This window comes from Rhinoderma darwinii, chromosome 1, assembly GCF_050947455.1.
Source record: "Rhinoderma darwinii isolate aRhiDar2 chromosome 1, aRhiDar2.hap1, whole genome shotgun sequence".
Classification (NCBI taxonomy): domain Eukaryota; kingdom Metazoa; phylum Chordata; class Amphibia; order Anura; family Rhinodermatidae; genus Rhinoderma; species Rhinoderma darwinii.
The window spans coordinates 447,547,989-447,572,344 of NC_134687.1; the positions used below are offsets into that span (position 1 = coordinate 447,547,989).

The window sequence follows — 24,356 nt, forward strand, 5'->3', positions numbered from 1 at the left end:
CTACTTTAAAACTTCATGTGGTTATGAAGGAGTGTGCGATTCCTCCCCCCTCCAAAGCGGCAGTGTTTTTTCTTCTTCTCCCTGATAGCCGGTGTGATTCAGACTACTGCGTGTGCTTTCATCGTATCTACACTCAGATACCGGCAGCTTGTGTTATCTGCCCTCCCAAAAACACTTGAATGCCCTCCTCACTCTAATCTGCCAGAGAGCAGGTGACGTCAGCCTCTAACAGGAGCAGTGTACTGTCGGATTTATGTTAAAATTTGCAGGAAAACCAGCCAGATGAAGCTAGGCCCTGTGAACACTACTTTTGTTTACATTTAGTACGCTAAACATATCTATAGGACTCCATTGTCAGACTGAGGCCAAAAAAAAAAAAAAAAAAAAAAAAAAAAAAAAAAGTGTCCTATTGGCCTGTCTAGCAGATACTGAAAAAAAAAAAACAACGTTACGTAAAACATGTACTTATGGCATCTGCTAAACATTTTTAATAGCTTATGACATCTGTTAAATAGATACCACTAAAGCCCAAGTGTGACGGATGGCACGGTTATTGTAAACAGAGTAATTTTCTGTGACTACAGCAGCAAAATGGGAGGACATTTTTAATCAAAACGATTTAGAAAAAGTTGCTTAATTTTGCATTTGAATGGGCCAAAGAAAAATATATAGATTTTTTAAATTAAAGTACAGTGATAATAGCCTGGGACAGATATTTTAATAATGAGTACCCTGCTGGCCTCCCCACTACGATGACTCCATACCTGTAGAATATTCCGTTGCAGGGGAGAAGGACCTGTGACATCAGATGAGGACATCAAATGGCTATCTAGATTCCTCTACAGGACAAAAAGAAAAATAAAAGAAAAAATTTAGAAGCGTAAAAAAAAAAAAAAAAAAAAAAATTATTCCAAAAAACACCTAATTTTTATAGTTCTTAAATATTCACGTGCGAGTACCTACACCCCAGTGACATTCCCTTATCAAGTGAACACACAGAAATAACCAGGCATGATATGTCACACAAATAAGGGCCACAAAGGTAGAAATTAGAGTCGAAAATCTCCTTGGGACACACCAAGAACCACTTACTGCTTCAAGTACTGCTAGACCACACAAAAAACAGAGAAGATTCACGTTGCCAAACACGAAAATATTACAAAAAACAAAAAACCAAACTTCTCTAACCAACAATTACCGTACCAAAAACACAAAATGGAGAGCCAGACTAACACATTGCTGAAGTGGAGAGAATTTCTTTGCCCAGTAGCACATTATTCCATGCACACTAAATAGCAGTCAAGCAGCATTGAAAGCATACGAGGTAAAGCGGCAACCTTCTGGAAAGCTTTACCAATCTTATAAAATCGTACTTACATTGACTTTGGGTTGAGTAGGTAGTGTTCCACTTGCCTTCATACTGCTTACAAGTTTGTTAAAAGCAGACATGTCCCCATCTTTCTGTGGCCTCCTGGGTCCAGCCATAGCCGTTAAAGCTTCTTGCAGTTGTTCAGCCATAAAAGGAGGAGTCACAATCTTCCCCTCTTGCTCCACTTTCAAACCCTTGAGTCCAGCTTCAACCTCTTCCACGGAGAAGGCAACTCCAGAATGCGCTGCAGCCAAGAGGATTTATTATTGTTAGTCAAGCATTTCTTTATATTGAAAGACAGGCATTATGGCCTCCTTGGGTGAGGAGCAACTGATCAAGGCAAGACAGAGGTAAAGTGATCATATATGGCAACATATGCATGTATTGCACATACATTACTTGTGACATTTACAAAGGGAGGTCCTAGAAACACCGCAATGTAATGGTAAAGCATTAACTGCTCTGCAGGAGAATGGTCTTCTAAAAACAGGTTTATTGCACTGGGCTTGGGTGCACCAGAGCTATGTAATGCTCACTTTAGTTAAACAAATAGGAAGATTTTTTCCTTGCAAAAGCATGATGTATCGAAGAACCAGCATCCCATGAATATGCCATAAACATTTTAGCTGGGAATACCTTGAACATCTGAGCTCCTTTAAAGAGACTCTGTCACCACATTATAAGTGCCCTGTCTCCTACATAAGGAGATCGGCGCTGTAATGTAGGTGACAGTAATGCTTTTTATTTTTTTTAAAAATAATCTGTTTTTACCACTTTAACAACGATTTTAGATTTATGCTAATGAGTTGCCTAATGCCCAAGTGGGCGTGTTTTTACTTTAGACCAAGTGGGCGTTGTACAGAGGTGTATGGCGCTGACCAATCAGCATCATGCACTCCTCTCCATTCATTTACTCAGCGCATAGGGATCCTGCTAGATCCTTATGTATTGTCTAATACTAACACATTAACAATACTGAAGTGTTTAGACAGTGAATAGACATTCCACGGGATGTCTATTCACAATCCCTGCACTTCGTTACTCTGTCTGTGGTAGTTACAGCAGAGGAAGCGTGATCTCGCGAGATTACGTGGTAAATGACAGGTTACAACGAGATCGCGCTTCCTCGGCTGTAACTACCACAGAAACCGTAACGAAGTGCAGAGATTGTGAATAGACATCCCATGGAATGTCTATTCACGGTCTAAACACTTCAGTATTGTTAATGTGTTCATATAAGACAGCACATAAGGATCTAGCAGGATCCCTATGCGCTGAGTAAATGAATGGAGAGGAGTGCATGAGGCTGATTGGTCAGCGTCATACACTCCGCTGTACAACGCCCACTTGGTCTAAAGTAAAAACACGCCCACTTGGGCATTGAGCAACTCATTAGCATAAATCTAAAATCGCTAAGTGGTGAAAACATGAAAACAAATGGTTTTTTAAATAAAAAGCACTGCTGTCACCTACATTACAGCGTCCATCTCCTTATGTAGGAGACAGGGCACTTATAATGTGGCGACAGAGTCTCTTTAAATAACGCAGGAGAGTTCATTTTTCCTACATCCAACGTACAATGTCTGGTGCAAGGGCTACAAGAATGCAAACTGTAAAGACATAGCCAGCCTGCAGAAATGTGAGTTCTCGACTAGAATACAGGCTGTAACTCACGCACGATACCAGATACATATGGCAATGCATTTGCAAAGCTACCCACACTTTGGATGCCATTTCCCAGTAATCCAACTAAAGATGGACATATGCTTTAACCCCTTCCCGCATTTTCACGTACATGCACGTCGGGGAATGAAGCCTGTTCACGCATTCCCACGTGCATGTACGTGATGGAAAATAGTGCGGGCTCAGAAGCAATGGCCGCAAGATCGCCGCGGGAGCCCCGGCTATGACTGACAACCGGGCTCCCGCTGCAACTGCCGAGATTGAAGAAACCTTCAAGCCCAACCGTTTAACCCATAAAATGCCGCAGTGAATAGCGACCACGGCATTTAAATCTATTGACAGAGGGAGGGAGCTTCCTCTGTCACCCATCTTCAGCCCACGAATGCGATCTCAGGCCGCCCACGGGTTGGCATGGCAGCCGGGTGTCTAACAAAGACCCCCAGGCCTGCCCTGGCTGTATGCCTATTATGCCGTGCCAGAAGCATGGCATAATAGATTGCCTGTCAGTTTTACACTGACTGGCAATGCTGCTTTGGTGTACAAAGTATACCAAAGCATTATATCTGCGATCAGTCCACTAGTGGGACTTAAATAAATACTGAAAAAAAAAAAAAAAAAGTCAAATAAAGTTTTTAAAATATATAAAAAAACAAAACCCGTGAACAGTAAAAATAACACAAAACCATTTTTTCCATAAAAAGTGATTTAATAAAAGTGTAAAAACAAACATGAAAGTACACATATATGGTGTCGCTGCGATCGGGACACAGAATAAAGTTAACACATTAATTCAACGGTATACTGAACGCCGTACAAAAAACCCGCTAAAAACAATGTTAAAATTGCTTTTTTTCTGCATTCCCCCACCCAAAAAAAAAAAAAAAAAAAAAAAATCAATAAGTCCCATGCACCCCAAAATAGTAACGATGAAAACTACACCTTGTCCCACAAAAAAACAAGCCTTCATATGGCGATAAACGGAAAAATACAGTTATGGCTCTTGGAATGCCGTTATGCCAAAATGTATTATTTTTGTTTAAAAGGATTTTTTTATTGTGCAAACGTAGTAAAACATAAAAAACCTAAACATATGTGGTATCGTCGTAATCGTACTGACCCATAGAATAAAGGTAACATGGTATTCATGCTGCATATTGAATGGTGTAAAATCAAAAACAATGCAGGAATAGCGGGGTTCTCTCAATTCCCTTCCCCCCAAAAAGTTATTCAATATAATATATGCACCAAAAAAATGGTGCCATTGAAAAGCACAACTCTTCCCGCAAAAAACAAGCCCTCATACTCCTATGTTGACGGAAAAAAAAATACAATTATAACTCTTGGAATGTGAAGGAGAAAAAAAAAAAAAAAAAAAAAAAAAAAAAAAAAAAAAAGAATGCTTGGTCATTAAGGCCAAAATAGGCCTGGTCGTTAAGGGGTTAAGCATGCGCTTGTAACCACGCAGCCAGATATCACACCAGGGGGTGAAACTACTTACATCCCACGCTTATTATTTTCTTTGGAATATAGTTGTGTATGTATTAGAAGGGGATTTAATTAGCGGAATCGGTTGCTGAAGCATGCGATTATTTTCATTTTAAGGCCTTGATCACCCAGGATCTGATCTCCTGAATCAATTTAGATTAAAAAAAAAAAAAAAAGTTTGTAGGAAAACCCCTTTACTACCCCTTCTCTTACCACCAGTGTTGCCCATTTCCCCCCTCTTTATTAAGGCCAGTTTGAAAGCAAAAGCAATGTAAATCCCAACTTACTGCTCTCCCGTAGCTTCTCCTTGTTCGCGGTTAGGCTTGACAACAATGGTTTTAAATCAACTTTGGCTTTCTGCAACATCTCCAAAATATCAACTTTGTCAGCAGACTCTTCAAATTGAATGGGAGCAAAATAGTTTGCAGAGTTCTGCCCAAGACGGGGAAGGACTTGCTCCAAGCCTGCAGACAGAGGAAATGTGTTGTATCATCTTTTCGTGTTACAATCAAACTTAGTATGCCTCTGGGAGATAAAATTGTGATACAAGGTAGAGGAAAGAACAGTTGGGAAGGTTTCCCCTGCTCCCTTGTGCCACAAACGTATCCCGATTTTGATCTCAAAAGACGTACAGAAGAGAAAATCTTCCTTAAATCACGTGCGTTCGTGTCTAGCATTTTTCAGGTAAAAAGGTAACATTTTACTTCGGAATGAATGAGCATTGTATGTTTTCAGTGATTCTGCAGGCAGGGGGGGGGGGAGAATAGTGCGATAGACAGTCAATACAGACCATATTGCATTGCTAAACATTGTATATTCTGAGAGCAGAGTTAGAACACCTTAGGGAATATTCATCAGCAGCCGTAGTGTTCCCCCAAAGGGGCTAATAGAGGCAGTGGTATTTCTGCCAGTGAGGATGAAGGAAGAAGCAGAAGAACACCAGCTCTTTCCTCTCCTAGCTTGTGAGACTGAGTTGAGCCTAGGGCTGGTTTCAGACAGGCCTGGACCACCACACAACTAGCGATTTAAGTTTGGTACAATAGTACAAAAAGGGTTAGGATCTTACATCCATAACATGGACTCTGAAGATGGTCTAATAGACCTAGAAATGCATATTTTCCTTGAATAACTCACTTTTATTTTTAAAGCCATGTGAATCTCATAAACGGCACCTATCACATTGAACATACGGTCCGAATTGTGATCAGCATTATAGACCAGGAGGAGCGGAGCAGATTGATAGTGGTCAAGATTCAGGATAACCTGTAAACGTATTGATTTAAATGCTATGGAAATCTTTGGTGACATTTTTTATTTAATGTACTGTATGGATTTGGTGATACTAAGCCCTTTTCTAGCTTTTTTTTTATTTTTAAATAAAAGTAACCTTAGTTTATGTTCCGCAGCTTCTGTATCCACTGTACATAGAAGCGGCAGAATGACAGTCAGCCGAATCGGTCAGTGAGCTAGACAGACCACGGCTCGTGTGCACCAAAGGCCTCCATAGCATTTAAAGAGGCTGTCACCAGATTTTCAAACCCCTATCTCGTATTGCAGCAGATCGGCGCTGAAATGTTGATTACAGTAACGTTTTGTTTTTTCAAAAACAAGCATTTTTGGCCAAGTTATGAGCATTTTTATATTTATGCAAATGAGCCTTTCTTATGTACAACTGGGCATGTTTATAGTTAAGTACAAGTGGGCGTGTTTAAAGTTAAGTACAAGTGGGCGTGTATTGTGTGTGTACATCTGGGCGTTTTTACTTGTTTTACTAGCTGGGCGTTGTGAATAGAAGTGTATGATGCTGACGAATCAGCATCATCCACTTCTCTTCGTTACCTCCCAGCTTCTGGCAGTGCACAGACACAGCGTGTTCGAGAGATCACGCTGTGACGTCACTTCCTGCCCCAGGTCCTGCATCGTGTCGGACGAGCGAGGACACATCGGCACCAGGCGACAGAGGCTGCAGTTGATTCTGCAGCAGCATCGGCGTTTGCAGGTAAGTCGATATAGCCTCTGTCGCCTGGTGCTGATGTGTCCTTGCTCGTCCGACACGATGCAGGACCTGGGGCAGGAAGTGACGTCACAGCGTGATCTCGAGAACACACTGTGTGTTTGTGCACTGCCAGAAGCTGGGTGGTAACGAAGAGAAGTGGATGATGCCGATTCGTCAGCATCATACACTTCTATTCACAACGCCCAGCTAGTAAAACAAGTAAAAACGCCCAGATGTACACACACAATATACGCACACTTGTACTTAAGAAAGGCTCATTTGCATAAATATAAAAATGCTCATAACTTGGCCAAAAATGCTCGTTTTTGCAAAAAAAACAAAAAAAAAAAAAAGACTAATCTATATTGCAGCGCCGATCACATGCAATACGAGATAGGGGTTTGAAAATCTGGTGACAGAGCCTCTTTAAATCCACTACTTTAGGGTATAAAAAGTGTACCTCCAAAAATATATAAAAGTGCTGCTACAGTAGTTTTTTTTATTTAGAAAAACAATCATTTTTGAAGGAGTCATGATCTAGAATAGCTTTATGCTAATGAGTTTCTTAATGAACTAGGCGTTTTACTTTTTGGCCAAGTGGGCGTTGTACAGAGTTTATGACGCTGACCAATCAGTGACTTTGCGTCATACACTTCTCCCCATTCATTTACACAGCACATAGCAATATAGCTATATCGCTATGTACAGCCCCATAAACACACTATCGTTACTGCAGTGTCACGACAATGAATATACATTACCTCCAGCCAGGACGGGATGTGTATTCAGAATCCTGTCCCTTCTTTAGTGTCTGTGATATTTACAGCAAGGCAAACGTAATTACGATGTAACCTGTGATTTCAAACGAGATTACCCTTGCCTTGCTGTAAATATCACAGAGACGCTACAGAAGTGACAGGATTCTGAATAGACATCACGTCCTGGCTGGAGGTCATGTATATTCATTGTCAGGACACTGCAGTAACGTTATAGTGTGTTTATGTGGCTGCATGTAGCGATATAGCCATGTGCTGTGTAAATGAATGGGGAGAAGTGTATGATGCTGATTGGTCAGCGTCATACACTCCTCTGTACAACGCCCACTTAGCCAAAAAGTAAAACAAACCAAGTTGTCCATTAAGAAACTCATTAGCATAAAGCTAATATAGGTCATAACTCCGTCAAAAATGATCATTTTTCTAAATAAAAAAAACAAAAACACTGCTGTAATCTACATTACAGCGCCAATCACATCATGTACAATATAGGCCACTTATGTGGTGACAGAGCTTCTTTAAGTTCTATAGAACAAAGTATTTTTCTAAATCCTGCAGTATAAATTTTTCCATATAGTAATTGGAGGTGCACTTTAAAAAAATAAAAAATAAAAAAAAAAATCTAGTGAGTGGTCTTAACCATTGACCACCTTCCCTGAATGGGTAAGGCCATGCGCATAGTGACATGCGGTATTACCGTAGCACTCAAAATGCCTGTTTTTTTTTTATGCCGGTTGATATTTAACCTCGCTACGATTTGTAGTAAAACATGTCACTCGGCCACATGTAGAGTCATGTGTAGCCATGTGGCCTTACCTTATGAGCGTGCATACAGAAACAGCTGTCAAATCACCAAGTTGGACTGACCACTGGACTCTTAAGCTGGATTCACACGAGCACATTACTTCCGTAATGGACGGAACGTATTTCGGCTGCAAGCCCCGGCCCGAACACACTGCAGGGAGCCGGGCTCCTAGCATCATACTTATGTACGATGCTAGGAGTCCCTGCCTCGCTGCGGGACAACTGTCCCGTACTGAAAACATGATTACAGTACGGGACAGTAGTTCCACAGTGAGGCAGGGACTCCTAGCATCGTACATAATTTTGATGCTAGGAGCCCGGCTCCCTGCAGTGTGTTTAGTCTGGGACTTGCGGCCGAAATACGTTCCGTCCTTTACGGACCGAACATGCTCGTGTGAATCCAGCCGGACTCTCCAGACTCCACTTCTGCCTGTTGCAAACAGGTTCGAAAAGGTACAAACCGGGGACATGAAACTCTCCAGTTATCCTTATCAGTGGGGGTAGGGGGGTTTCCAGGTGTTGGTTCTACATTTATCAAATTTGATAGATTTGCCTTAAAGAGAACCTTTCACCTCCCCATGCATGTGCAGCATGTAATGCGGAGGGCTGCACAAACCCTGGGCACTTCAATTTATTTTTCTACCTCCCCCCATTATTTAGATATCTGTGCCGTTATATTTGGCACCCGATATTTAAATAACCCCCTGAACAGTCAACGGGGCGTGTTACTATGGCTGTGACACTGTCCAGACATGGAAAGTGCAACAGCGAGCAGAGCAAGTGCATGCTCTCTCTCTCTCTACAGCTTTGAAGATCCGTCTTTTCACCCGAACTGGCAAGGGGGCATGTCACTGCTACGGACAGTGTAAGAGCTGGGGAGAGCTTGTACAGTCCGTAGCAGTGACACGCCCCCTTGCCAGTTCGGGTGAAAAGACGGATCTTCAAAGCTGTAGAGAGAGAGCATGCACTCTGCTCGCTGTTGCACTGTCCATGTCTGATTGGACAGGGTCACAGTCATAGTAACACGCCCACTTGCCAGTACACGCCCCGTTGACTGTTCAGGGGGTTATTTAAATATCTGGTGCCAAATAGAACGGCACCAATATCTAAATAATGGAGGGAGGTAGAAATTGGTTTGATTTTTAAATTGCCCCAGGGTTTGTTCAGCCCTCACCATTACACATGTATGGGGAGGTGAAAGGTTCTCTTCAAATGTCTTAATAAAATAAAAAGTTACGAAGGAAAAAAAAAATAAATCTAAGACTTTAATAGGTTCACATATGCTCGTGACAGAAGAAGAAAGATCTTGTGAATTTTTACCTGCTAGCCTTTCCAACTCCTCATGTGGGGTGGACCTTAGACTGCTGGATCGACTTCCAGAGTGGCTGTGATTGGAGAACCATCTGCTGAATCTGCTAGCAGACACCGAACCCTCCCCTAGCACATCTTCAATCATCTGTAGGAAGAGAAATATGCAGTCAGCCTCATTGGTGCCACAGAGTCAAAGAAAGAGACTGGGGTCTTGAGCGGCAATGGAGTTACACTTACTTGTAGGTGACGTGAACGTTCTGTAGCTGCAGAATATCTGCTCTGAACACGAAGTCCTTTATTATGGAGCTTTAATGCCCCAACACCCACATAAGAATAATTCACATGAAAACGCAGAAAACTTGCACACTACAAATCCAAGATACTGTCATTCTGCAGTCACCACATTTTACATGTTTTAGCACAACTGAAGATCGGTTAATCCAAGCAAATTAAGAAAAAAAAAAAACAAAAAAACAAAAAAAAAAAAAAACAAAACACGCTTGGTGTAAAAATAACCAAGAAAAACTACACAGCCAATATACAAGTCCGACTTCACACAACGTAACTGTATGCCAATTAGAGCAAAAAACAATATTAAGCCGAGTACTAATAAACCACTTCATATTACACAAGAACAAAGTAAATGCTCTAAAACACGGACAGCATAACAAATCGTAATGAATTATGGCAACTAAAATCTCTGCATTCTTGGGGGCATAGGTAGTGAGATATCAAGCCAGGTAAAAAACACAAACCCACACCAGCCTTGTGCAATAATGTGATTACCCACCACACGTGTATACCCAGAAAGTGAGTTTTTTTGTGAAAGCACCTCCCATGCGAGGGTAGTGAATGTCATCTGGATACTAACCAAATTCACTCATCTCACCCATACACTAACAAAAACAAGTTAGAGGAACTCTGTGCTCCTATGGAGGCCACATGCAGTCTATTCTATGGGACTCACCGAAGCCAAGCCAGGCACACTCTTATCCAGGTTAAAAAATTCATTGAAGTCAAATTCTCCAGGTGCTGGTTCTGGGAGAACGGCCTCTTGAGGCACTTCCTGGTCGGCTGTAGGTTCCAGAGGAAGAGCTGGCTCTTCCTCCAGGATTCCATTGCATTCAAATCCTGGTAATACAAAGTTAAAAACTGAACACAGCAAGCACATTTTACACACACTTAAATATTTTATGCATAGCACAGTATTTTAGGGATATTCTCCTGACATTAAGTTTTCCAAACTGGACAACCCCTCGAAGACCCTTCAAAACAGCATTTCCATACAACCTTTTAGGGAATTCTGAGTTAGAGGGACATCCCTTGTTCAGGACCCACATCTCTCGGCGAGTGGAGATTGGTCACAAGAGGCTCTTGCTCTGGAGAACCTGTCCTGTATTACACAGACAACCTATTGATTTGAATTGGCACTGTGTAATGCTTAATTTTCCCAGTTGTAGTGCTGCAGGTAAAATTAACGCTTACTTCCAGATATTGCTGGGGGTCCAAGCAGAGGGAAACTGATCTGTTTCTAGTCAATGGACATTTTTAACAAGTAGGGACCCGCATTAAAGGCTATGTACACCTTTGCACGGAATAGGTTTTTTTTTAGCTTTAAAGACTATGTAAACCTTTGAAAGTGATTTTTTTTTTATATATACAGAAATGTCAGTCAGTGTGTTTGGTGCACCTTGCAAATTAATTACAAATTATTTTCACTTTTTGAGATAAAGCTGTATTGTTCGCCAAGACCTGAATCAAGTCAGGTCAGCGGGACCCACCTGTAATCTATCACATCTGAGAAATGCAGGACCCGCTTTCATTGAACCAGTCAGTCCTGCGGACCTGTCGGGTATAGGATTCAGCTGCTTTGTATACAGTATAGAGAGCAGCTGTTTCTCAAAAAGTAATTTAAAAAAAAAACTAATTTGAAAGTTGCACTAAACACACTGACAGATCAGAGATATATATAATAACTTTCAAAAGTTTACAAAGCCTTTAAATTGCTCTTTGCTAAATAGAGAAACACTCAACTTTCTAAATAGTCTTTACTAAAAATTACCTACCATTTTTGCTGCTGTATAAATCATTCCTTCACCTAGCTGGTGTCCAACAAATCTAACAGAACACTGCTCCTGTGAGGGCTCACTGATCATCTCTCCCCCTCCCTCCCTTCTCTCAAGTGTTAGAGAAAGCAGCAGGGAGTGGGAGGAAGATGTACGTGGCAGGTGCGAGTGTGGAGGGACGATCACACAGGCTGTTCGTATCAGCGGAGATCGGGAAGAACGGAAAATCATACAAGCTATCAGCTTAGAGAGTAAACAGTACAGGACTGAAACTGTGCTAATATAGGAGAGCTAGTGAAGGCAGCAGCATCCTGGACACAGAACCAACATCCAGCCTGTATTAAAGGGCACTACCACGAGTCTGCAGTCTTATCCTAGTTTCAAACGGCATATCAGGATGTCTGAAAAAGTTTCAAGTTGCAATGTTCATTCCTTCCTTCAACTTGCAGCTAGAGCAACTTTAACTCCAGCTAATCACTTAGGTAAATAACCCCCCCCCCCCCGCGTGTCCAACCGTGTTGATAGCCATATTTTACCAAAAATAGAGCACTTACCACCTGTGACAGTTTAACGTACTCTGAAGCCTTGACACAATACAGCAAAGTCAACACGTGCTCCGTCTTTCTAAATAGTACCAAACCCATGACTTGCCTTCCTTCACAGAAGACGTTCGTTTCCGTGTTCTCTTTCTTCCTTTATGATCCTCCTCCAGGATTTTGTCATCAAATCCTGTAAGCTCTATGGTCTCTGACTGGCTTGTGGGTCCTCCAGAAAACCACTCAGGCTCCTCCTCTGTGTAAGAGTCATTTCTTCTGCGCTCACCAAAGACTCTCTTACTGTCACCATATTCCCTCTGTTGTAAAATACAACTTATGGTTACCATACTGATAGCCAATCTTATTCATTAAATGGCTTTTTAGCTTTTTGTGGTGACAGTATTAAAAAAAAAATATATATATATAATCTCACTAGGGTTGCACGATGCATCGAAACGTCGATACCGTGCACCCTCTATCGGTTCAATACCGTTATTTCATGCATTTCGATACGAAGCTGTGCGGCAGCATAGCTTAGTATAGTAACACATAAATGCTGTTAGAGCGTGGCTGTAGCTGGAATACAGCCATTGCCCTGCTCCTGAGTCCTGGCAAGTGTGCGCACGCGGTCAGCAGGATGACGCGACCAGCACTGCACGAATGACTGCCGGCACTAGACACAGAACATGGCGGGCGCACTACAAAACACTCCCATTTTCTGCCTTCTGTGCCTGCACCGCCGCTCATTGGTTCAGCACCGGCCGCATCACCTCATGCTGACCGCGCACGCACACTTGTCAGGAGCAATGGCCGTATTACACAGCTGCAGCCCCACCCTAACGGCAGAGATCAGTGAAATCTAGTCTCCGCCGCTATTCCCCTGAATGCTGCGATCAAAGCTGACCGCAGCATTCAAGGAGTAAATGAGGAGGGTGGTGCCCTTTGGATCACATCACATACCATTTATGGGTAGACAGCCCAGGGTCCATTGAACGACCCCAGGGCTGTCTGACCATATTTCCTGTTAGGGCATACTTAGTACACAGGCAGTTGTTAGGACATACCCATCAGTACACAGGCTAATGTACTGGCATATAGATATATGCTAGTACATTAAAGTTGAAAAAAAATAAGGTAATGTTAAATTAAAAAAAATTGTTTGAAAATAATTACAATTTGCCTCAATGCATAAAATACACATATTCGGTACAGTCACAACCGTAATAACAAATTTATAGTGTCATTTATGGCGTTTACGCGGTTATAAAATAAAAGTTGCTCTTTCACTTATTAACGAGGCATAAATTGTCAACCTCCATGTGCCTCACATTAATCGTAATTAAACCCATCATGTACCTTACACATTAACCCTATGTTGTCCATTATGACTGACGAACATGATGGGCTTAATTACTATGTGAGGCACATGGAGGTACAAAATTCATCATGCCTCACGTCAGAAGATGGGAGAACTTTTATTTTTTTTCATTATTGTTGCCAAAAATATCATTTTAGTATAGAGTATCGCAATACTAATTCTGGTATCGTGACAACCCTAAATCTCACTCTAAAGCGTTTATCCTTGTACTCCTTTTCTCGTTCTCTGCCATCACGAGGCTCTCTGCCATCTTTTTCTCCACCTCGCAGATCACGTTCAAACCCTCTAGCAGCTATTATTCTCCCGCTACCAATCCGTCGGCCACCAGCGAGACGTAGGCTCTCATTTTCCTTATTATCTAGTGGGCTCCCAGCCCGACGGGAGCCCACAGCAGCGGTGACATGACAACCTCCTCCAAAACTTCGCCTCTGTGGGCTAAGAACCACATCAAGGTCATCCTCCTTAACACGCTCCCTGGGGTCTGAAAAGAAAACAGATATAAATAAACACACACTTGTAAATTTATAATCAGATTTACAGATATCATGTTTATTGCCATGGGCAAATGTGAAGCTGTATTTCCAATAGGGTAATAGAGATGCGTGGATCAAATAAGGGAGTGGAACAGATAGTAGATGTGTATATACAGATAAGTAGTGCAACAGGTATTGCATTATATAACGGTTTGTTATAACGCATTCACTATGCCTAATGCTGCTCAGATGGGGGGGGGATTGTGATTTTGGAGGTTCACTATGGATAGCTAGCTGGTTCTGGTAAGCTTGTCAACAGCATTGCAGTTTGTTTGTTTTTTCCTAAAAATCTGAAACTTGTGCTCAAAATCGAGTATAGTTTACCTGCTATCCTACGCTTAAGAGAAGTTCTTTCTGTGTCAGATTCTTTTCTTAAGGCGTCAATGGGAGAACTGCGGCCAGAATTTGGGTAGAGAGATGCATGCCACTTCTCAGGGTCCCAAACTCCATCACTATACACAAATGGATAGAATAGATTACAGGAAAATAAAGCAAAAACAATCTCCATCTAACAACGTCTTTGTACAATACCTGTCATATTTATCTAATAAACAGGACGGCCTCTGTTTTGAGTGTGGAAGCTCCTTAAAGTCTAAGAGTTCTTCCTGTTGAAGTGGAATAAAACACGATGGTCATGGCTTTGTAACAAAATCAATCCCTGTAGCACAATTTACTCATCAGGAGAGAAATAAAATAAAATACATCTATTTCAGAGAGTAAAAACCGTCAGGTTGGACTTCACACACTGCTGTGAAAAGGCATGTCCCTAAACAAGATCATATATAAAATGCATCATAATGAAAGCCTTATGAACCCACTATAAGGATCGGTCTTTTGTATTTCTGTCATTCCTGCTGTTAAAAAAAAAAAAATTTAAAACAATTTACCCGCTCGTGTGAATTAGGCCCAAGTATGCATACACACACGGCACTCCGGAATAAGTTCCCAAGACTGTATCCAATATGTACAAAGAACTCTGAATTCTACATAAATAAAAATGGAGACACCAGACAGACAATCCCAGACTGAAATTGGCTGAAAACAAATAAAAATTCTGCATGGCTGAGAATTTGTGTTGAGAATTCAGCCAATTTCAGTCTGAAATCTTCATACATAGTCGATATAGACATGGGAACCTACTATCTGAAGAATAAGGCCCCATGCACGCGACCGTAGTGGTGTGCACGGCCGTGATTTTCTGATCGGACGACCGTGGAGTATCACCCGTGGCCGGTGCCCATGGCCACGTGCATTCATTTCTATGAGATTGGACCGCAAAGTTTGGCCGCAATAAGACATGTCCTATCTTTTTGCGGTCCAGGCTCCTGGGCAACGAACGGACTGTGTAAACTACGGTCGTGTGCATGAGCCCATTGACATTAAATGGGGCTGCAATTCACCTGAATGTGCATGAGGCCTTAGAAATGTGAGAGAATTTTGGCGTACATATAGGTCTCAGTGTCTAAATTCACAATGTCCGACATGTCCATGCCATACCAGAAGTTGAGCAAGTCTAATTGGGTAATGTCACAAGACAAGTCAACAATCAATTGGGGGGGGGGGGGGGGGATATTATAAAAAGGGTTACACCAGTTTTCTGGCATAGAAAAAAAATGTGTTGCAAATTTTAGCCTATGCCAGAGTTCCGCTAAAATTTGCGATTTACAGCTCACTGAAAAGTGGTGAGAAAGGAAGGGAGACGGGACCTCTGCCGTGATGACAGATTTGCATTGCTGTTGCATGGATAGCCTAGAGATGCATCGAAATTGTTAACAGGCGTGTACCTCTGACTCATTTTTTGCCAACGTAAATTAGTTTCAAATATATTAAGACAGGTGTTTGGGGAGAACATATTAAGACTGGCATTTCAATGTTGTAGAATGAAGTGAAAAATTGCAACTAAATGCTTCCCATCCGGGTTAAAAATTATGTAGCCAGTTAATAGGCTTTCACAAGGATTGCATCATTTTATTCCTTGAATAGGCAGGGTAAGAATTTAAAAATATATGCACTCACTTTATATCTGCCATTATATTCTATAAAACCATTGACAAGCATGGAATAGCAAGGGGCATCACAACCGTAGACATTTACGTTTCTCCTATACATTGCCAATCCCAAGCAGGAGCGGTGTCCTGAATTGCAACACAGCCCCAGTCACGTGACCCTGGAGCAGCACTATTTCAGAAGGAAGGCAATGGGTTTAAGGGAGCAAAACAGACCCCGTGATCTAGAGTTAAAAGGAGCCGGTCATACATCTTTAGCATCCCAAACCGCTAGTTTGCTAGAGGGGAAAGCAAAGAAACATACCAGCGCTTAATATCTTCGTTTTGCATCAAGGTGAAAAAAGTTTTATCCTGCCACGATCTGTATGCAAATTAGCTGGAAACTAACACCACCTTGTACACCTTGCAGTGTCCACTGAATGGGGAAATATCTATCACCTTGAGCATCAAACCCTCCCCTTGCTTCTCGGCCTTTTGGCTAAGATCAAGCGTAGTATCTGCTCAAGATGAGGTTTGTAATCAACCCCACAGGTGGATGAGCTGCCATAGTTGGGGGATGCCAGAACCCCGAGGTGAGAGCAGGGAACCACAACAGGTTTTGCTCTGGTGTACACATTTGGTTTACAAAAGGTACCATTTGTAGGTGACCAGGCAACCGCCGGATCGAGGTCATGAGGCCGGGTAGCTTGGAAGCCCAAGTTGCTAAGTGTCCCAGGGCTGGTGACCCTGGGGTGCCCTAACTCAATGAGGGTGGATGCCACTGAGTGAAGGCACATTTGTACGCACTCCCTTTCACACTATATGCACACACACACCCCTTTATTCTCCCGGGCCTTCTGGCTGGGAGATAAGGAATCTTTTTTATACCTGGCGGCTGTATCACAGTGCACATCCACCGATTTAACTTTGTTTTTCACGGTGTGTTTGGTTACAAGGATTTTCAGGATGCAGTGCCCTTTTGGGACCCTCCTGAGATCTAGGGGGAAATGCATGGCCTTCTAGTTCCGTTTTTCCCCTGCAACCCGGCCTCCCTTCTTTGGAAGGGAAGTGCAACCTTGACGCAGGCTCCTAGGTGGACACAGAGGTGGCAGCCCAGGTAGAAGCCTTGAGTGTGTTTGGGTCTCCCTAAGCTTCACCAGGGGGGAAATCATCTATCCTTTGGGCCTATGGTCTGGAGGGTTGGGGAATGGTTATGCAGGGACGCTCTCTTTTAAGAGAAGGGCTGACATAGACCGCATCCTTGTGCACTTTGGTGATAGAAAGCAAGACTCGGGCTTTCAATACAAATCAAACCCTCCGGGTTTGGAACTTGAGATGACAATCCTCAATTCAGCAGACATTGCAAATCTAATTTTGAATACGGAGAATAGCAGGATAAAACTTTACCTGAAAAACACTGGTATGTTTCTACTGCTTTACCCAATAGCTAACTAGCGGTGTTAGTGGTTTAGGAGGCTAAAGACTCCCTTAAAAAAACAAAAAAAACCCACAAACTCTGAAGATACGCTTTTAGCATACAACAGCCACACTACCTTTGAGTATCTGTGATGAGATTTGCTCCGGGGGGCCTTTCTGATGTCAGTAAAGGGATCTCTACTGTCTGAATCTTCTTTGTGATCCATCCCGACAAGCCCAAAAAAGCCACCACACACCTGAAGGGATATAGTTAGCATTATAATACACTGCTAGGTATTGATAAAGTTAATGAAAAAATTATATTAAAGTGCACGTGTAAAGCGGCAGACACATTTCACCTCCTATGAAATAGCAGTATGTGACTAGCAGCTCGTAAATGTATTCCCTATGCAATTTATTTTACCATTAATAGCAAGTCTCAAATTAGCTTTCATTTCCTGCATCTATAGCAAACAAATGGGGGGACGACGACGACAACACTAAATACAAAGCGCAGTGAAGACTACAAAACGATCAGACTTAGATGGTCAGGGGGGAGAGCAGCCTAATTGAACGCTAGTCAGTCTCTAGCCAGCCTGAATTGGCTGATAACAAACAATAGCCTCCATTTAAGTGCACAGCAACGGGAAACTAAAAAGGGATGAGGTTTACAACCAAAATATATTCCTCGACTAACTCATTACAGCTGATGTACCAGGGATTTCCATAAAATGCCGGTTTGTTTAGGGAGCATACAAATTAGGGCAATAAGGAACCACCTGTCATATACACCGTGCAGGGACTCGAGTCCTGACAAATGGGCAGCAACGCACAAGTAAACACAGGAATGACGCCGGCCTGGTCGCCGGTTATTAAGATGAAACGGTCGTGAACATAGGAGACACCGGAAGGCACACGGTTAAAACCAACATACACTGTCCCGGTCGCTGCTGCATGTTCTGTGCCTGCCTCTCAGCCACCACTAACCTAACTTACCTGAGTACACCCCCCACTTGCTCCCGGTTGCCCTCCCTCTAATACCCCCCCGCCGCGTACACACGCCGCTTACGCACAGCACGCAGAGCACGCACAAAACGCACGTACCGGCCCCGCGGCTCCCTTCTCTCCGCCGGTCTACTCTCGACTGGGAGCTTTGGGGCCTTCTTAATCTTCTTGGCTCACGTCACGCCGGTCTACAGTATTGAGCTCCCGGTCAACTCAGGCACCGAAAGCCGCCTACGTCAAGAGGACCCCGAACGTGAAACGTCACTTGATGACGTAGAAGGGCGTGCCAACTAGTGAGAAACAGCTCGTCACGTGATGTGGTGGATGCTATGTACTAAAGCGAAAGTGAGGGCACAACTTGTGTATGCGTTATATAGTAACCAGGAGGGATCCCTTCTCGCTGGCCCGTCACTGCAGTAAGCGATACATAGGTGAAACGTTAGCATTCCCGTGCCACTTTATAACCTCGAGGTGCTTCTTATTTGATGACGCCTCCTGTTGGCCAATGGTGGTGGCTCAGTCGTTTGTCGCTTGAATTCAGGGCTATTATCAGGAGAGTACCTTGGTATACGTGCGATCCTTGTCATTCATTTTACGTAACAAATGTATAAATCTTTATCGCGAAGCTGATCTAATTACTATAATTTATTAGCATTTCACACTGAAATGAAAGAGAATCTGTCCCCTCTCCTGATCTGCCAGTGTAGTAAATACTTGTATTTCCCATAAACTAACAATTCAGCAACATCTTTTGTTCGAACTCTGTGTTGTGCCAGAGGGTGTATTCACACATGCAGGTTTTGTAATGCAGTTTTTAAAGCTAATACCAGGTGTAGATCATAAAGTGAGAGAAAATATAATAGACAGATATTACTTACACTCTTATTTGAATCCACTTCTGGTTTACTTCAAAACCTGATCAAAACCTGCCATGTATGAATACACCTTTTATTGCTCCTAGAAATTTATGAATGAATTGGCAACTGAGTGTTACCAGTTGGGGGTGTGTCCCTACGCAGTCTGACACTGTCCAATCAGGGCTGACCCTGTGTAGGGACACTGCCCTTTGACAACTGGGTGATACTGTTCCCCTTGTCAATTTATTCATACATTTCTAGGAAGAATAACAGAGGAATGGCACAATGCAGAGTTCTAAAAAATATGTTCCAGAATTGTTATTTCACACAAGTGTTTACTAAAATAGACCTGTCAGTAGAGGTGACCGTTTCATGTTCATACAGAGTTTCTTGCAGGTAGAAAAATCTGCCTCAAAATGTCTTCGGGAATTTTAACCCCTTCCCTCCGCAGCCATTTTTCGGATTTTCACTTTTGTTTTTTCCTCCCCACCTTCCAAAGTCATAACTCTTTTTATTTTTCCATCAATATTGGCGTATGAGGGCTTGTTTTTTTGCGGGAAGAGTTATAGATTTTCACCATTTTTTATAGCACATAATGTAGTGGGAAACGAAAAAAAAAAAAATATGTGGGGTGGAATAGGAAAAAAACAGCGATTCCTCAACCTTTTGGGTGGTTTTGTTCTTATGGCATTCACCGTACGGTAAAAACGGCATGTTAACTTTATTCTGCGGGTCAATACGATTACAGCGATACCAAATTTATATAGTTTTCTTTGTTTTACTACTTTTACATGGAAATAACTGATTAAAAATAAAATTTGAGTTTTGCCGCCACATTCTGAGAGCCATAACTTTTTTATTTTTCTGTCGATTTAGCCGTGTGAGGGCTTATTTTTTTGGGGGCGAGCTGCAGTGATATTGGTACCATTTTGGGGTACGTGAGACTTTTTAATTACTTTTTATTTAATTTTTTTTGTGGGAGAAGAAGGGACCAAAAAACAGCAATTCTGATGTTTTTAATTTTTTACGGCGTTCACCGTGCGGACTAAATAATTATATATTGTAATAGTTCAGACTTTTACGGACGGGTCGATACCAGTTATGTTAGCTTCTTATTTTTTTTACATTGTGCGTGAGGGAAAATGGGAAAAGGTTTTTTTTTTTAGCTTTTAAGTTTTTTCTTTTTTTTTTCTTTGTTAAAAAAACGTTATTTTACTGTTTTTACTTTTTTTTTAATTGTCCCCCTAGGGGACTTTAACCAGTGATCTGGTGATCACTTGCACGATATGTATTGCAGTATATCGCGATTCTGACTAGGGATGCACGATGCATCGAAACGTCGATACTGTTTCGATACTGTGCATCCCCAAACGGTTCGATACCGTTATTTCATGTATTTCGATACTTAGCTGTGCGGCCGCACAGCTCAGTATTTTATCACATGAATGTATGAGAGCGGGGCTGCGGCTGTGTGATAGTCATTGTGTAATACAGTCATTGCCCCGCTCCTGACAGAAAGTGCGTTCGCGGTCAGCATGAGGAGATGCGGCCGGCGCTGTACTAATGAGCGGCGCTCCTGAGTCCTGATAACAAGTGCGCGGGTTCAGGATGATGCGATGCGGCCGGCGCTGCACTAATGAGCGGTGGCACGGAAGACAGAACATGGCGGGCGCACTGCAAAACACCCGTATGTTCTGTCTTCCGTGCCACCGCTCATTAGTGCAGCGCCGGCAGCATAGCATCATCCTGAACCCGCGCACTTGTTATCAGGACTCAGGAGCGCCGCTCATTAGTACAGCGCCGGCCGCATCTCCTCATGCTGACCGCGAACGCACTTTCTGTCAGGAGCGGGGCAATGACTGTATTACACAACCGCAGCCCCGCTCTATAACGTCGGAGATCAGAGAAACCTCACATCTCCACCGTTATTCCCGTGAATGTTGCGATCACAGCGGACTGCAGCATTCAGGGGAATTCCTGTGACGCGATTGAGGGACATACCATATATGGGCAGTCAGTCCAGGGTCCATTGAAGGAACCCAGGGCTGTCCTACCATATTTCCTGTTGTTAGGGCATACTTAGTTATGTCCTAACAACTGCCTGTGTACTATCCGTCCACCGGCTAATGTACTGTAATATAGATGTATGCCAGTACATTAAAGTTTAAAAATCAAAGTAAAAACATAAAGTAATATTAAATTTAAAAAAATACACATACACGTTTTTACAATAAACATTAAAATAAGTCTCAATACATAAAATATACATATTCAGTATTGGCGCAGCCGTAATAACCTGCACAACAATTTTTTTGAATCACTTATGATGTGTGCGCTGTAAACTTTTCTATCACTTAGGCCTGATTTACACGAGCGTGTGCGTTTTGCGCATGCAAAAAACGCGCCGTTTTGCGTGCGCAAAAGGCACTTAACAGCTGCGTGTGTCATCAGTGTATGATGCGCGGCTGTGAGATTTTATCGCAGCCGCCATCATTTTGACACTCCGTTTGGATGTTTGTAAACAGAAAAGCACGTGGTGCTTTTCTGTTTACATTCAGAGAATGACAGCTGTTGCGCGAACCACGCAGTTCGCACGGAAGAGCTTCCGTGCGACCTGCGTGGTTTTCACGCACCCATTGACTTCAATGGGTGCGTGATGCGCAAAAAACGCAGAAATATAGAACATGTCGTGAGTTTTACGCAGCGGACTCACGCTGCTCAAAACTCACGGACTGTCTGCACTGCCCCATAGCCTAATATAGGTGCGTACGACACGCGTGAAAAGCACGCGTTTCGCACGCGCGTATATTACGCTCGTCTAAATGATGCCTTATTGTGGAGCACGAGGTGCGATGATGAATTTAACCTCCATGTGCCCCACATTAATAGTAATTAACCCCATCATGTACCTTACACATTAACCCATTATGACTGAGAAACATGATGGGGTTAATTAATATTAATGTGAGGCACGTGGAGGTTAAATTCCTCACATCAGAAAATTGAAGAACTTTTTTTTTTTATTACTGTTGGCAAAGTATCGAATTGGTATCGAAATCACAATACTAAACGAAGTATCGGTATCGAAGTCCAAATTCTGGTATTGTGACATCCCTAATTCTGACAGTCTCCTATGAAGCCCTGCCCAGATATAAATAGATATATATATAGATAAATTTCCCCCTCAGACTGGCACCTGAAATGCCAGTCTTAATAAATTCCCCCCATTGGGCATACAGTTAGGGTACGAACCCACACAGCATATACAATGTGGATTTTCCGCAACGGATTTAATTGCAGAAAATCCACAGCGTAGAACAGCAATCGCTACTCTTCTGTTGGAGGTTTTCCCCATTGAATTCAATGGAGAGGTAAAACCCGCAGCAAAAAGCCAAGTGTTTTGCGTAAATGATAAAAAAATATATAATTTTTTATTTAAAATTAATAAAAAAGCTTATACTTACCACCATTGTCAAAGTGACGCGATCCCCTGTTTTGAGTGCAGCTTGGCTTCCTGGGATGACGTTTGATCCCACGTGACTGCTACAGCCAATCAAAGACTGCAGAGTTAACATGGACTACAGCGCCATCCCAGGAGGCTGGGCGCAGAACAGAGGGACGCTTTGCCATGACAACGCCTGGGTGGGAAGTATAAACTTTATTTTTTTTTATACCAGCAGTGTTTCTGCAGCGGACATGCCTTCCGAAAAACTGCACCGCAGTTTGGTGCGGTTTTTCCGGCGAAATTCCCTGCGGTTTTCAGAATGGATACTCTGTGTACATTTATATATCTACTGTGTACTTTTACAGTGTATCCGCCCTGTGTGTTTGCACCCTCAAGCAGTGAAGTACTAAGTACTACTACTACTACTACGTCTACTACGTCTACTACGTCTACTACGTCTACTACTACGTTTTTTTTGCTTTTTCTTTTTGAAAATCAGAAGTGGGAAATTTAGTTTTTGTACTCAACCAGAAAGCCAAACATAATTCTAGACGTCTTCAAGCTATTGTATCAATGACATTATGTGAACCCACCCCACAGAAATGAAACCGTACTTGAGCCCTCGCATGCAAAATGAAGACAAATAAAGATCATACTTACCCCTCCTACTTTTCTGTGCGTAGTCCAGCCTCCCTGGATGACGTTACAGGCCATGTGACGCTGCAGCAGTCACATAGGATGAAATGTCACTTCAGGAGGCCGGACTGCAGGAAGAAGGAGAGCGTTCTGGGTAAGTATGTTGTTTTTTTTTTTCCGAGTTGACATTTTTGCGGCGCAATCGCTGCGATTCTGCTGCAAAAGTCGCAAAACACTTGGCTCTCTGTTGCGGGTTTTGCATCCCCATTGAATCCATTCACCCGCAATAGAAAACCGCAACAGAAAATCAACAAAAACACAGCATAAATTGACATGCTGCAGATTTAAATTCCAAACCGCAGGTCAATTTACTAACGTTTACACTGCAGGTTTTTTCTGGGCGCATGGGCATGAGATTTTCTAAATATCATCCACTTTGCTGCTACTGTAAATGCTGCGTAATTTAGGCACAGAATTCCATTGCGGAAATTCTACAGCGTTTACGCTACGTGGGAACCCGGCCCAAGGCCTTGTTCACACAGTGCAGATGTGCTGCAGATTTTGCATGTATTTTTTAAGCCAAGACTAGGAATGGATCAATAAGAGAAAAAGAACTGAGGCTTGGCAGCGCTACTCCAATGATTAGCAGCGATACCGAGCCGTCCGTTCTTTTTCTTCTACTGATCTATTACTACACAGTGGTTTCCTGCATACCTACCAGCCAGGCAGCAGCTGCAACTGTCTTTACTTTCCTGCACCAAACTAGGGTTGTGCCTGTATGTAGCACAACCAAACAAGGTGAGCGCTTCCTACATCTGTTTATTTCACTATTTCAATTAGGATTTTTGCACTTTTTCCTTTTATTTTTTTCCTTGATGCTCTACAGGTAAAAAAAAACAGGAATGGAACCTATACAGAAGAAATATACAGAAGAAATATATAAAAGAAGGCCTTATAGGTCATTGGTTCCTCCGATTCAAAGGTCGAACGGAACCAATGAACGGAAGCCTGACGCTGATGTGAACAGGCCCTTATTTATCATCACTATTAGGCCTTGTTCACTTGTTAGTGCAGA

General features: G+C 42.5%; 1 protein-coding gene and 1 pseudogene across 4 annotated transcripts in view; one reads left to right on the top strand and one right to left on the bottom strand.

The window, feature by feature from the left end:
* The window catches only part of EIF4ENIF1 (eukaryotic translation initiation factor 4E nuclear import factor 1), a 31,269-nt gene extending 12,675 nt beyond the window's left edge, over positions 1-18,594 (bottom strand). The window contains exons 1-11 of one of the 4 annotated variants that reach the window (XM_075831567.1): positions 18,443-18,594; positions 17,476-17,595; positions 14,469-14,542; positions 14,262-14,389; positions 13,593-13,885; positions 12,142-12,343; positions 10,392-10,555; positions 9,434-9,569; positions 4,825-5,001; positions 1,414-1,613; positions 765-839 (exon numbers count right to left, since the gene is read on the bottom strand). In XM_075831567.1, coding sequence (XP_075687682.1) covers positions 765-839; positions 1,414-1,613; positions 4,825-5,001; positions 9,434-9,569; positions 10,392-10,555; positions 12,142-12,343; positions 13,593-13,885; positions 14,262-14,389; positions 14,469-14,542; positions 17,476-17,565 — 1,539 coding nt within the window. In that variant the 5' untranslated portion in view covers positions 17,566-17,595; positions 18,443-18,594. Of the gene's footprint in view, positions 1-764; positions 840-1,377; positions 1,614-4,824; positions 5,002-9,433; positions 9,570-10,391; positions 10,556-12,141; positions 12,344-13,592; positions 13,886-14,261; positions 14,390-14,468; positions 14,543-17,475; positions 17,596-18,334; positions 18,378-18,442 lie in introns of those variants that run through there. The other 3 variants (XM_075831553.1, XM_075831560.1, XM_075831570.1) reach the window with 3 other exon arrangements.
* LOC142722477 (U2 spliceosomal RNA) lies at positions 16,402-16,472 on the top strand (annotated as a pseudogene).
* Positions 18,595-24,356: the final 5,762 nt, after the last annotated feature.